The 15,039-nt window shown below is 40.3% G+C and overlaps 1 protein-coding gene across 1 annotated transcript in view; it reads left to right on the top strand.

Moving 5' to 3' along the window:
• The first annotated feature begins 475 nt into the window (after nucleotides 1-475).
• The window catches only part of gcna (germ cell nuclear acidic peptidase), a 51,530-nt gene continuing 36,966 nt past the window's right edge, over nucleotides 476-15,039 (top strand). Inside the window, exons 1-4 of the mRNA XM_073058156.1 lie at nucleotides 476-592; nucleotides 1,651-1,763; nucleotides 5,796-6,081; nucleotides 11,122-11,179. Of these exons, the coding sequence (XP_072914257.1) occupies nucleotides 1,677-1,763; nucleotides 5,796-6,081; nucleotides 11,122-11,179 (431 nt within the window). The 5' untranslated portion in view covers nucleotides 476-592; nucleotides 1,651-1,676. The remainder of the gene's footprint in view (nucleotides 593-1,650; nucleotides 1,764-5,795; nucleotides 6,082-11,121; nucleotides 11,180-15,039) is intronic.

The raw sequence follows: 15,039 nt of genomic DNA, 5'->3' as shown, positions 1-15,039 counted from the left end.
GTTTTTCATTGCACTTGTACTGGTGCTAATGAGAAGCTCAACTTTGAACCTAGTCCAGATGACAGAACATAAAACAGTATAGCACAGGGCTTTCAGCCCATAATGTTGCGCTGAATTAATTAGTGCAGACAGAAGAGATTAGGCTACTCTATCGATATCATGCACCTTCGTGTGTCTAAGAGCCTCTTGAATGCATCTACTGCCTGAATCTGCCTACACAAACAATCCCAGCAGAGCACTCCAGATAGCCACGGCACCTCCATCACGGGCCCTACCCTCCCCACCATCGAGGTCATTTTTAAAAGGCGGTGCCATATGAAAGCGGCATCAATCATTAAGGACTCTCACCATTTGAGACATACCTCTCCTCTATACTGCCCTGAGGGGGCAGTTTTGGAGCCCGAAGCTGTAATTTAAACCCCCACCGTCAGTCATTGACGCCCCTCCCCGTGTTGTGACCTCATCCGTGCGGGCGCCTCGTTCTGGCGCCAGAATTCAAACTCTCGCCGACGGTTACCGGAACAGTCTCCTTTTTATTTTGGTCTTGGAGCAAGGCTCGGCGTGGCACGGTATTCAGATTCTTGGTGTGCGGGTAAGAGTGAGCTGGTTCTGAGTTTGAGATTGACAGAACTCATGAATACCTTGCAGCTCAAACAACGTTCGTCCGGAGACTGCCATTTTTGCGGGCTTCTGTCCCATTCTCTGAGCGACTCACTGAAACAGAATATGTTGCAAGCACCCAATTTGCACAACCTGCTGAAAATTTCCAGCCGATTTTGTTCTGTCAAATTTCCAGCATCTGCATTTGCTGGGTTTTCATTTCACTGTAGTAGTTCAGGTTTTGATTTGGTTCAATGGGAAACCCATGAACTCCAATACCTTTTTTCTCTTTTTTTGTCACTACTTATTTAATTCAACTTTTTATATATATATATATATATACACACACACACATATATATATATACATATACATATACACACATGCATACAGGTTTTAGTATTGTGTAGCACCATCCAGAGACAAAGAAGCAGTTTCAGCGACAGGTTACTATCGATGCAATGCTCCTCAGACAGGATGAAGAGGTCAATACTCCCCAATGCCATTAGGCTTTACAATTCTACCGCCAGGACTTAAGAACTTTTTTTAAAAGCTATTATTAATGCTTTTTGAGATAGTGATTTAGATGCATATCATATTTTTTACTGAGTTAAGTATTGTATGTAATTAGTTTTGCTACAACAAGTGTATGGGACATTGGAAAAAAAGTTGAATTTCCCCATGGGGATGAATAAAGTATCTATCTATCTATCTATCTATTGCTGCCGTATAACAGTGATATTAAACCTGATTCTGATCTTGAAATAACCCTGCATCTGGGCATTAGCTCTGAGAGTTAGCCTTTTCCCCGATGCTGCAAATTATCTCCCGGTAGCACTGGCAGTTGTAAGTTCGGAGTTTGTCCATTTATTCTTTCCAGCATTACGTATTTATATTTTCACCGTTCTGTAGTGGAAATGTACATTCGGCAACATAATTCTAACGCCTGGTGTCCAAGAAATATCTTTGATAATTTAGCAGTCTGCATTTGTTTTGCTTAATATTTCTATGAAGATGAACGTGTTAGTGATTTTTGGATTTTAACCATAGATCTTGCAGCTGATCATTGACTTGGGATGGATGAAACGTGTGGCTTGTTCCAGCGCTTAGCTGATCGACTTGGTTGGTCTAAATATGATGACCTGGATGTCCTTGAAACAGAGGTAAAACTGAAGTCAAAACTGCCTTTGAGGTTGTCTCCTTATCCTCTATATTATTTATACATGGAGCCATTAGACAGCTTGTAATAAATGTTTATATTGTAAGTGATTTAATTAAAAGCCATGAATATTCTATAATAAAAGTCAATCAAATTTAAACAACTTTTCAGCTAGTTTTCCCCTAATGGTGTAAAATGAGAAGGCAGTCCCTTTTAGAACAGGACTGCACAAAGGTTTGCAACAACACTTAATAAGAGTTGTGGAAATCTGGAAAGGATTCTGAACTTCCACAAGGGGAAAAATGCGGAAGCAGGATCAGTTAGAAATTCTAAATCTAAGTTCCATTTTGTCAAAGATATTACAGCCACTGAAGGAAGAGTTCCAAACCCATATGTTTCCACGTGTATGACCTCATAAGAGACTGCATAATTTTAGTAAGATTGTCTTGCTCTTTTTTTTCAAGTTCTCAAATCATTTGTCTTTGTCCTGCAGTACTTAACTTTCAATGATTTATTTACAAGGACACCCAAGTTACCTGACAAGTGTCTTTCATGTGCATGTTTCTCCTTTCAAAGATGCTGCCTCATAGGTTTTTTTTCAGCACTTTATTTCATCTTGTGGGGTCTTTTAATGTTGATTCTTTTCAATCTCATTTTTTTCGACAAAACTTATTTTCTACTGAAGCGGTGACTTGCATTTTTCCATAGGATATTCAGGAATTTGAGAGCTACAGAGGCCCACGTTTAATCCTGTCCTCTACAATATATAATAAACAGTGTTCAGTATGCTTTCCAACCAGAGTCACAGAGTTTGGCATCAACACCTGTTTGTCCTCTCTTGGGCATCAGGTCATGGTGTTCAGCTGGAGATAGTTGTGGCATCATCCAGTATCTTTCTTAATTCAGCTTTATATGGCTTCACTGCAGGGGATGTGGTGGCTTGCAAATTGTAGATGAATCTAATCAAGTTGCAGTTGTTTTAGCCAGTCATGCCTTCACAATGCTGGTCGTTATGTTTTTACCATATGCAAGCTCCATGTGGCTTGTTGGTTGTTACACAGTCAGCCCTCCTTATCCGCGAGGGATTGGGTCAGGAACCCCTTGCGGATACCAAAATTTGTAGCTGCTGAAGACCCTTATTCAACTTGTCTCAATGCGGTGGACCTTAGGAGCCAGTGGAACTCCAGACTTTATTTAACCTGGCTCAGTGCGATGGACATTAGGACCCAGTGGCAGAGATCTGAATCCGCAGTGTTTCTGTTCAGGAAAATAATCACGATAATGATTGAAAATAAAGTGGAAATAATAAAGTGATTGGAAAGGGGTGAAATGCCATCGGTCATTAGAAAAGTGTTAGGCTATGTCAGTCAATGATCTGACCAATTTTAAGGATAAAGTGAGAAAGGCCGTGCCTCAATTAAAGCTACAATTATTACTAAGCAACGCAGTGGTTTAATTATTGGGTTTGGGGGTTTTGGGTTTTTGATCCCCCACATCAACCCATGTTGACAGAGCGCATTGATAGCGATCTGTCACTAGATCGAACTCTGGAACTTCCTGAGCTTGGCGCTGAAACGTGCATTCCTAAGTGTTTATATGCACAGAAAGGTAAAATATATACTATATACAAATTCAAACATTTGACTAACTGACGTTAACTAATACCGGATGTACCTGTTCCGACTTACTTAGCAAGAGAACTTCCGATTTTTTTCGATCCCGATCCACGATAACCTACGCACATCCTCCCGTATACTTTAAATCATCTCTAGGTTACTTATAATACCTAATACAACGTAAATGCTATGTAAAATAGTTGTTATACTGCATTGTTTAGGGAATAATGACAAGAAAAAAGTCTGTACATGACATGCTCGAACAACAAGTGCTGGAAGAGTATTTCTGGGTTTTCGCTATTCGCAGTTAGTTGAATTCGCGGATGCAGAATTTGCAAAAACCAAAGACGAACTGTATTTCACTGTCAAGAATGTCATTCCGTCAGCAATTATCTTTTTTCCAGTATAAGTTCTTAGTTCTCCAGACTTCAGTTTGGTATCTTTGAAATGCAGTTCAAGCTCATTTTGTGGAATGACTGAAACAGGTGAGCCAGTGTCCAATTCTATTTTAATTAATTTGCCGTTTAATTCTGGAATAATCCATATTGCTTGTCTATTGCTAATTTTCACACTATAAATCTCAAGGCCACACAATCCTATGTTACTCTCATCAGTATCAGATTTTCATCAACAGCATGCAGATTAGTGCTCTCTTTGAAACTGCAACTTGATTTTATAGCTTTTTCCTCTTCCTTGAGTAGTCCATTTATTTTTGTCTGCCCAACATATTTCTTGTATGTCTTTGCCTTTAAATCTGCATTTGTTTGATGTATGTGAGCGCCTGCCACAATGGTAACACAATTTGTGCAGCTGGGCAGTTTTCATTTCAGATGTTGCAATTTTGTTCATGCTCACTTTCGTTCCTGGCTGCTACTCAATTGAGCCTCTGTCTGCAGTTCCCATTGAAACAGCGATTTCCACTGTTCTTTTAAATGTAATTGTGCTTCAGTTAGCCAGTCTCTTAGTGTATCATTAAGCTCATTACCAAACTGACAATGCTCAGACAATCTCTGTAATTCAGCTACATATGTTGAAATGAATTCCCCTTCATTTTGATTCCGCTTATGAAACCTAGTGCTCTGCTTTATATAATTCCACATAGTTCAGATTTTCACAGAAAACTTTTTATATGCTAGCCATTCACTTAACACCAATTTAATTAAGCTCAACATAGGCCCATGTTTGTTCCTTTTTTTGTGTGTTTAATTTCAATCAAGACCCTGGAAAATGAGTTTATTTCATTTTCTTGCAGGCTAATATAGTTAGTCCCACTTGAAAAATAGCCAAATTGCTTTGCAAGAAGGAAGGAATCAGTGAACTAGTTCTGTTGCACCTATGCTGGTTGAAATATGAAGATATTGTTTTGTTTTTATTTTGGAGAGATTGTTTTAGAAAGCTACCTCCTGCGACTGATTGATCTCTCATATTCTCCCAACACCATTACTTGTGCCTTTTTCATCACTTTGCCTGATTATAAACCTTATGAAATTCCTGGAAAACTCCTATAGATTCATGCAGTATGTAAGCTGCCTTTCAGCCTAACTTGTTCATGCTAATCAATATAAGCTAAGTCCATTTGCCTGGGTTTGGCTCATATTCTTTTAAACCTTTCCTATTCATATGTCTTTCCAAATGTTTCTTTAATGTCGTAGTTATTCCTGCATCTGCCACTTTCTCTGGCAACTTGTTCCACATAGTCATTACTCTGGGGGGAAAAGCCTGCTTCTCAGATCCCTTGTATATCTTCCCCCTCCCACTTTAAATCTATGTCTATGAGTTTTAAACTCCCCTTCCCTGGGATAAACATTTAGAAAATCATGTCCAGACCCCTTTGCTCTAAGGAAAACAATCTCTGTGTAACTCAGTCCAAGCAACATCTTTATGAATCTTTTCTGTACCTTCTCGCTTCATCACATCCTTTCTATAATATTTCACAAGCATTGCACATGATATTCCAAGTGCATTCTAGCCAATGTTTTGTACAACTGTAACATGATGTTCCAATTCCTGTATCAATGTCATGGCCATCAAAGGCAAGCACACCATTCTTTGCCTTCACCACCCTGTTGCTACTTTTAGGAAACTATGTAATTGTACCCCTAGATCTCTATTTAATGACATTCCTCTGGACCCCAACATTCACTGTGTGTGTCCTGGCCAGGTTGAACTTCCCAGTAATGTAGTGTCCATTAATTTATTTTGGAATTTAATTTCTAGGTTAAAAACATTCTATAATTTTTAAAGTTTTTTTGACTTGGGTCAGTTGGAGACAGGTCTGTTTATAGAGATTATTTAGTTGTAAGCATGAGAGGCAATTTAGGAGTGAGCTCAAAACAGATTAATCTATTGGTTTTTATGAAGCAATTGATATAAGAATATGTCAAAATTGTTTTTGAGTGTTATGCTGTTTTGCTTCACAGCTTCAGCAAAAAATTGCGAAATCCAAACAGCAAGATCATGGTAAAGATACTTCAATCAGCCTGCCATCAGAATCTGGGGAGAGCCCAAATATCTCTGATTCATGTGTGTGCAAGTTGACACTTTCTAGCTCGGAGGATGTGGCTGAATCACGCACAAGAGTATTTTTGGATAACGGACAAAAAGAACATGACAAATGTGCATTGACTAAGAAAATGCTTGAACTGCCTCAAATTTACAGTGGAAATGAAGCTGACTCTGACTCCAATGATGACAGTTTTGAGATTTGTAAGTATGAAGTTGTGGTTTAGTGCTGATTTTTGCTTTATTGTGATTTGCTTGTGCCAAGTATTGAGAAACACTGAATTACATAATGTAGAACATAGAAATTTACAACACATTACAGGCCCTTCGGCCCACAATGTTGAGCCACCATCTAACCTACTCTAGAAACTGCCTAGAATTTCCCTAGTGCATAGCCCTCTTTTTCTAAGCTCCATGTACCTATCTAAGAGACTCTTAAAAGGCACTATCGTGTCCGCTTCCACCGCTGCCGCTGGAAGTGCATTCCACGCACCCACCACTCTTACCCCGACATCCCCTCGGTACCTATTTCCAAGCATCTTAAAACTATGCCCCCTTGTGTTAGCCATTTCAGCCCTGAGAAAAAACCTCTGGCTATCCATACAATCAATGCCTCTCATCATCTTACACACCTCTATCAGGTCACCTCTCATCCTCCGTCGCTCCAAGGAGAAAAGGTGAAGTACAGTTAACCAATTACATTTTTAAAATCTTGAGCACACACATTGATAGAATTTTTTTCTAGAAGTATGCCATTGCATGCGACAAATATATGCGGGCAGTTATAAATGTGGACCTGGGAATTTACAAAGTATGAATATTTGACTGATTATGTATACCTGTTTGATTTAATCTACTAGCTGTATTCTCTGTCCTGCCTACTTCTTCGTTGTTTTGGAAATATAGTGCCACAGGTGATGAATAATTAAAGTTCTAGAGCTTTAATTATTGGTGTTTTGGTGTTTCAAACAGCAACCAATCAGAGATTGAAAGTGTTAGAAGACGTAGCTCACTCAGGTTCACCGTTGAGTACATAAGGTATCGAGTTATGGCAGTTTGGTGTTTTGAGCAGTGGCCAACCGGCGATTGGGATTGATCAACAAGAACAAATTAAAATAGGGCAAGGGCAAGCCGAGCAGCCAAGGTTGGAGTGGTTATTTGAGGATTTAGCTCTTTGAGGCTTCAGTGAGGAGAGGCTTGAGTGAGAGAAAGTGAAAAGCTGTAGCTAGATTCCCCCTGCAACCCCCCCCCCCCCCCAGTTTATTTATTGTTTTACCACCTTTACTTGTGGGGATGCCAGGAAAGATAGTTGAATGCTCCTCTTGCAGGATGTGGTAATGCAGGGAGACCTCCAGTGTTACACCCAAGGCGCAGGACATAGGAAGCTAGGGTGATAGTCAGGAAAGGGAAAGGGGCTGAATTGCCAGTGTGGAGTACCTCTGTGGCCAACCCCTCAACAACAGGTATACCACTTTGGATACTGTTGGTGGGGGGTGGGGGTGATCTAGCAGAGGAAGGTCACGGTGGTCAGTTCTCTGGCACTGAGTCTGGCCCTGTGATTCAGAAGAGGAGTGGGGATGAGGAGGCGAGCTATAGTCATAGGGGATTCATTAGTTAAGGGAACAGAAAGGAGGGTCTGTGGACAAGAACGAATTTCCCATATCATACTGTACCTCCTGGGTGCCTTAGTCCAGGACATCTTTGACTGAATCCTCATCGTTCTTAAGTGAGAGGGTGAACAGTCCATGTAGGTACCAATGACATCAGTAGGGCGACAAGGTTCTGCAAGGAAGTTCGAAGGTGCCAAGTTAAAGATTTAGAAATAAAATTTAAAAATTAAACAGTTGGGTGGTAAATTAAAGGATAGGGCCTCCAGGATTGAGACCTCAGGATAGGTACCCATGCGACTTGGAAGGGAGGCCAGAAATAGGAAAATTACATAGTTTAACATGTGGCTAAGGAATTGATGTAGGAGGGAGTTGCATTGGATTGTTGGATCCTTGAGCTCTCTTCCAAGGAAGGTGGAATTTGTACAGAAGAGATGGTTTGCACCTGAACTAGAAGATAACTAATATCATAGCAGGAAGGTGTGGTGGTGGGAGGGGGTTGCTTGTTTTAAACTACAGTTGCAGAGAGATGGGATCCATTGTGCCAGAACAGATGGTAGAGGAGTTGCGGAACTGGCTGTTATGACCTCAGACAAAATCGGGAATCAAAACGTTGAGCATTGTGTGACTAATATCTTGAGTTGCATAAATTTCAGTGCAAGAAGTATCATAACAAAAGCAGATGAGTCAGGGCATGGGTCATAATATGGAATTATCATATTGTACCCATTAGTGAAACTTGTTTGCAGGAGGTGTAGGACTGGCAGCTCAATATTTTGGGGTTCCGTTGTTTTAGACATGACAGAGTGGGAGGGATTAAAGGAGGAGGGTTGGTGTTAGTAGTTGGGGAACTATCAAGATAGACTGGAGAACTTGTCTAGCGAGGTGTCATCTGTGGAAGTGAGGAATAAGAAAGGTTAATGGTTAAAGGTTAATAACAACGTTAGAGGCTATATTACAGACTACCCAACAGTCCATGAGATTTAGAGGAACAAATTTGTAGAGATCACAGACTGCTGCAAGAAACATAAGGTTGTTATAGTGGGAGATTTTAACTCGCCACATATTGATTGGCGCTCCCATACTGTAAATGGAGTGTAGTTTGTCAAATGCGTTCAGGAAAGTTTCCGTAAGCAGTACATAGAAGTTCCAATGAGAGAATGTGTGATACTTGATCTGCTATTGCGGAATGAGACAGAGCAGGTGACACAAGTTTGTGTAGGAGAGCACTTTGCATCTAGTGATCATAATGCCATTAGTTTCAAAGTAAATATCCAAAAATATAGGTCTGGTCCGTGGGTTGAGATTCTTAACTGGTGAAATTTTGATATCATCAGAAAGGATCTGGCAGGTGTGTATTGGGATAGGCTATTTTCTGGCAAAGGTGCTCTTTGTAAATGGGAGGCCTTCAAAAGTGAAAGTTTGAGAGTACAAAGCTTGTTTGTGCCTGTCAGAATAAAAGGTAAAGATAACTGGTTTAGAGGCCTTGATTTTCGAGAGATATTGAGGCCCTGGTTAAGAAAAAAGTGTATAACAGGTACAGACAGGTAGGTAGGAAAAAATGAGGTACTTAGGAGTATAAAAAATGCAAAAGAACACTTAAGGAAATCAGGAAGGCTAAAAGAAGGCATGAGGTTGCCCTAGCAGAAAAGTGAAGGAGAATCCTAAGGGATTGTTGAGAGTAATTGATTGTAAGGGACAAAATTGGTTCTGCAGAAGATCAGAATGGTAATCCATGTGTGGAGCCAAAAGAGATAGGGGAGAGACCTTAATTTTTTTGCATCTGTATTTACTCAAGAGATGGAGACAGAGTCTATAGAAATAAGGCAAAGCAGCAACAAGGTCCTGGACCCTATACAGATTACAGAGGAGGAGGTGTTTGCTGTCTTGAGGCAAATCAGAATGGATATATCCCCAAGGCCTGACAAGGTGTTCCCTTGGATCCTGTGGGAGGCAGTTGCAGAAATTGCAGAGGCCCTAGCAGAGATAGTTAAACCATCCTTCATGACTGGTGAGGTACCAGAGGACTGGTGGATAGCTAATGTTCTATTGTTTAAGGAAGGCTCTAAAAATAAACCAGAAAATTGTAAGCCATTGAACCTGACATCAGTAGTGGGAAAGTTATTTGAAGGTATTCTAAGGGACAGGATATATGAGTATTTGGATAGACAGGGACTGATTAGGGATAGTCAGCATGGCTTTGTGCATGGTAGTTTGTGTCTAACCAATCTTGGAGTTTTTCGAGGTAGTTACCATGCAAGTTGAATACAAGGTAGTGAACATTGTCTACATGGAGTTTAGCAAGGTCTTTAACAGGGTCCCGCATAAGATTGGATTAGATAGTTTGTTGTTGCACCAGGGTAGTTCTTGCACAGTGAGTGGTTGTACACTGAGAAGTCCTGTAGGATAAAGTGTTTGGGAGTACAGGTCCGTAATTCATTAAAAGTGGTGTCACTGGTAGATAGGTTTTAAAGAAAGCTTTTGGTACATTGGCCTTCATAATTCAAAGTATTGAGAACTGGAGATGGGATGTTATGTCGAAGTTGTACAAGTCATTGCTGAGGCCTAATTTGGAGTATTATAACCATATAACAATCACAGCACGGAAACAGGCCATTGCAGCCCTCCTAGTCCGTGCCGAACTCTTAATCTCACCTAGTCCCACCTACCCGCACTCAGCCCATAACCCTCCACTCCTTTCCTGTCCATATACCTATCCAATTTTACCTTAAATGACACAACTGAACTGGCCTCTACTACTTCTACAGGAAGCTCATTCCACACAGCTATCACTCTCTGAGTAAGCTGTGTGCAGTTATTGTTTGCAGTGTGCAGTATTGTGTGCAGTTTGGTCACCTTGTTTACAGGAAAGATGTAAACAAAGTTAAAAGAGTACAGAGACAATTTACAAGGATGCTGCTGTGACTGGAGGACCTGAGTTATAAGAAATGACTAGGTTAAGACTTTATTCCTTGGAGCATAGAAGATTGAGGGGAGATTTGATAGAGGTATACAAAATTGAGGGTTATAGATAGGGTAAATACAAGCAGGGTTTTTCCACTGAGGTTGAATGGGCTACAACTAGAGATCATGGGTTAAGAGTGAAAGGTGAAAAGTTTAAAGGGAACATGAAGAAAAACTTCACTCAGGGTTGTGAGTGTGGGGAACGAGCTGCCAGCACAAATGGTGCATGTGAGTTTGATTTTAACGTTTAAGAGAAGTTTGGATAGATGTATGGATGGTAGGGGAATGGAGAGCTATGGTTCAGGTGCAGGTTGATGGGACTAGACTGTTTAAATGGTCTGGCACAGACTAGATGGGCCAAAGGATCTTTTCTGTGCTGTACTTTTCTATGACTCTCGTGAGTATTTTTCCTACTTGTGCCTCTCTACCACCCCAACCTCAGTTGGATTGACTGAAATGTAACTGATTTACTGCATGTTTGAAAGAATGATTGTAAATGAAAGACATTGGTCTCCATTTTAAGACATCTTTGGTGTACAGCACTATTTGAATGTTGTATGTGAGTTTAAAGAAAGTAGATCTGTCTGGAAAAGATTTTAACTGTAGAGCTATGTATGTGATTTTTAAAAAAAGTCAAGTTTATTGTTTACATTTTTTGCATAATTTCTTTTAGCTTTGACCCAGAAGTTAGACTTCAAAGCAAACAAGCCCTCAAGATTCCAGAATAAAAGGTATGAGTATACACAAGACTTTGCTTCAATAAAACACAAAGTTAAATAATGCTGGTACTGGGAATCAAAAATAGTGCTGGAAATACCAAACAAATCAGGTAGTTTTTGTGGATCTTAAGGCACAAACTAACGGAGATGGGAGTAGACTCTCACATGGTGGATTGGATAGTGGACTACTTGACAGATAGACCTCAGTATGTGCGGTTGGGAGACTGTAGGTCTGACACGGTGGTCAGCAGCACAGGGGCGCCGCAGGGAACCGTACTCTCTCCGGTCCTGTTCACCCTGTACACATCAGACTTCCAATATAACTCAGAGTCCTGCCATGTGCAGAAGTTCGCTGATGACACGGCCAAAGTGGGGTGTGTCAGGAATGGACAGGAGGAGGAGTATAGGAAACTGATACAGGACTTTGTGATATGGTGCAACTCAAACTACCTGCGTCTCAATATCACCAAGACCAAGGAGATGGTGGTGGACTTTAGGAGATCTAGGCCTCATATGGAGCCAGTGATCATTAATGGAGAATGTGTGGAGCAGGTTAAGACCTACAAGTATCTGGGAGTACAGTTAGACGAGAAGCTAGACTGGACTGCCAACACAGATGCCTTGTGCAGGAAGGCACAGAGTCGAATGTACTTCCTAAGAAGGTTGGCGTCATTCAATGTCTGTAGTGAGATGCTGAAGATGTTCTATAGGTCAGTTGTGGAGAGCGCCCTCTTCTTTGTGGTGGCGTGTTGGGGAGGAAGCATTAAGAAGAGGGACGCCTTACGTCTTAATAAGCTGGTAAGGAAGGTGGGCTCTGTCGTGGGCAAAGTACTGGAGAGTTTAACATCGGTAGCTGAGCGAAGGGCGCTGAGTAGGCTACGGTCAATTATGGATAACTCTGAACATCCTCTACATAGCACCATCCAGAGACAGAGAAGCAGTTTCAGCGACAGGTTACTATCGATGCAATGCTCCTCAGACAGGATGAAGAGGTCAATACTCCCCAATGCCATTAGGCTTTACAATTCTACCGCCAGGACTTAAGAACTTTTTAAAGCTATTATTAATGCTTTTTGAGATGGTGATTTAGATGCATATCATATTTTTTTTACTGAGTTAAGTATTGTATGTAATTAGTTTTGCTACAACAAGTGTATGGGACATTGGAAAAAAGTTGAATTTCCCCATGGGGATGAATAAAGTATCTATCTATCTATCTATCTATCTGGAGATGGAAACTGAGATGATGTTTCATCATAATTGGAAGAAGTTATAGGTGAGCAGGTTTCAAGGTGGCAAAGTTTGGGTGTGGTAGGGAGGAGGAAAGGGGAAAGCAAGTTTGTAAAGGGGTAGAAAGCAGGAGAGATTAGATACATAAAATAGTGGAAATGAGTGATAATAGTTAGGAAACAAAGCTGCTCTGGCGAAGGCAGAAGGATAATTTATGCAGGATCATTTTCTTAATTATACTACAAAATTAGTGGAAGAAATTTAAATCCAATTGATTGAAATCCAATGGCTTTTCTGAACTATTGCATTGGTGATTTTGTTGAGCATATTCCCATATACTACCGTAGATTCCGGATTTTAAGCCGCTACTTTTTTCCCACATTTTGAACAGCTTTGAACTTTGCGGCCTTTAATACGGAGCGGCTAATACATGATTTTTTTCATGCCGCCTCGTAAACATTTTGCCTCATAACAGTAGACCAATAAAATTGATGAGTAGTTCACAGAGGTCCAATGAAATTGTACGATAAATCAAGCGCACTTTCACAATTAAATTATTGTAAATCAGTCATTTGTACTCACCCTCATCAACATGGAAAACACTCGAAGCATTGTGCTGCCTTATGGCAGTTATTTAGTTTATAATATTTTCGCTTAGTAATTCATTTTCTAGTTAAAGTTAGAAGAGTTTTAACTATATTTGTTTTCTGTACTACATCGCGGGATGCTATGACGTCACACCCGGTTTCGCGGTGTCTTGTGGGAAAAATGCCGTTTGCGATAAACGGGACGGCGGAGCGAAAACGCTGCTTTTAAGTTAAAGGCGATCAATAACTTTTCCTGGTAGGCTGCAGTATATATATTTTTTACCAGTCGTTAGGAGATATTGGAATGTTGTTCAGTAAAGAAGTATACGCAACGTATATTTAAAAGTAGCCGCGTTACGGGCACGGTTCGAAAAAAAGCATTTGCAATATGTATTTGTTTTTGTTACCATATGGATTTAATTAAAAGTTAAAAAATCCTCATGTGTAATATTTTTCTGTGTAAATATCTCATATTACAACGTGGGACACCTGCGGCCGAAAATCCGGTGCGGCCTAAAATCCGGTGCGGCCTTTACAATTAAAAAATTGATTTTATTTCTAAAATTAGAGCCAGCGGCTTTTAATCAGGTGCGCTCTGTAGTCCGGATTCTACGGTAATTAAAACAAAAATGCCCAATTTGGAAGAAATATTGCATTTTGTTGAGCGGCTACTCACCTGTTTTTCTGTGTTTCTTTAAAAATAAATACAGCTTGATTTGGTCATGGACAGGATACAGAGGTATTCTGTCTTAATGATAGTAGAGTTTCTTAAGATGAGATATATAATGGAGCACAGTTAGGCCATTTGGCCCATTGAGTCTGCTCCGCCATTTCATCATGGTTGATCCATTTTCCCTCTCAGTTCCAAACTCCTGCCTTCTCCCCATATCTCTTTATAACCTGCCCGATCAAGAATCTATCAACTTTTGCCTTAAATATACTTAAAAACTTGGCCTCCACCTCCAAATTCCATAGATTCATCTCTTTGTCTAAAAGGACACCTGTCTATTCTGAGGCTGTATCCTCTGATCTTGTACTCTCCCACCATAGGAAACATCCTCTCTACAGCCACTCTGTTGAGGCCTTTCTTCATTTGATCGGTTTCAATTGGGTCACCACTCAGTCTTTTGAATTCCAGTGAATATAGGCCCAGAACTATCAAATGCCCTTCATATAACAAGCCATCCAATCCTGGGATAATTTTCGTGAACCTTCTTTGAACTTTCTTCAGTGTCAGTGCATCCTTCCTAAGATAAGGGGCCTAAAGCTGCTCACAATATCCAAGTAAGGCCTCACCAATGCTTTGTAAAGCCTCAGTATTGCATTGTTCCTTTTATATTCTAGTCCTCTTGAAATGAATGCTAATATTACATTTGCCTTCCTCATTACCGACTTAACCTGCAAATTAACCTTTAGGGAATCCTGCACAAAGATTTTCAAATCCCTTTGCACCTCAGATTTTTGAATTTTCTGTCCATTAGAAAATAGTCTACCCTTTCATTTCTTTCTACCTATGTGCATGACTATACACTTCCTGACACTACATTCCATCTGTCACTTTAACCATTTTCCTATTCTGTCTTGGTCCTTCTGCAGCCTCTACTTTCTCAAAACTATCTGCCCTTCTACCTATTTTTGTATCATCCTCAAACTTTGCAACAAAGCCATCAATTTTGTCATCCAAGTTGTATAGCGTAAAAAGAATCGGTCCCAACACAGACACCCGTGGAACACCACTAGTCATTGGCAGCCAACCAGAAAGGTTCTCTTTTTTCCCACTTTTTACCTCCTGCCAATCAGCCATGACTTTATGCTAATATCTTTCCTGTAATACCATGGGCTTTTAACTTGTTAAGCAGCCTCATGTAGCAACTTGTCAAAGGGCTTCTGAAAATCCAAGTACATAACAGAGTGATCTAGGAATAATGGTGCATAGTTCCTGAAGGTGGAATCTCATGTGGATAGGGTGGTGAAGAAAGCTTTTGGTATGCTGGCCTTTATAAATCAGAGCATTGAGTATAGGAGTTGGGATGTATTGTTAAAATTGTACAAAGC

This window comes from Hemitrygon akajei, chromosome 10 (genome assembly GCF_048418815.1).
Source record: "Hemitrygon akajei chromosome 10, sHemAka1.3, whole genome shotgun sequence".
Taxonomy (NCBI): domain Eukaryota; kingdom Metazoa; phylum Chordata; class Chondrichthyes; order Myliobatiformes; family Dasyatidae; genus Hemitrygon; species Hemitrygon akajei.
This window is presented reverse-complemented; position numbering and strand designations above follow the sequence as displayed.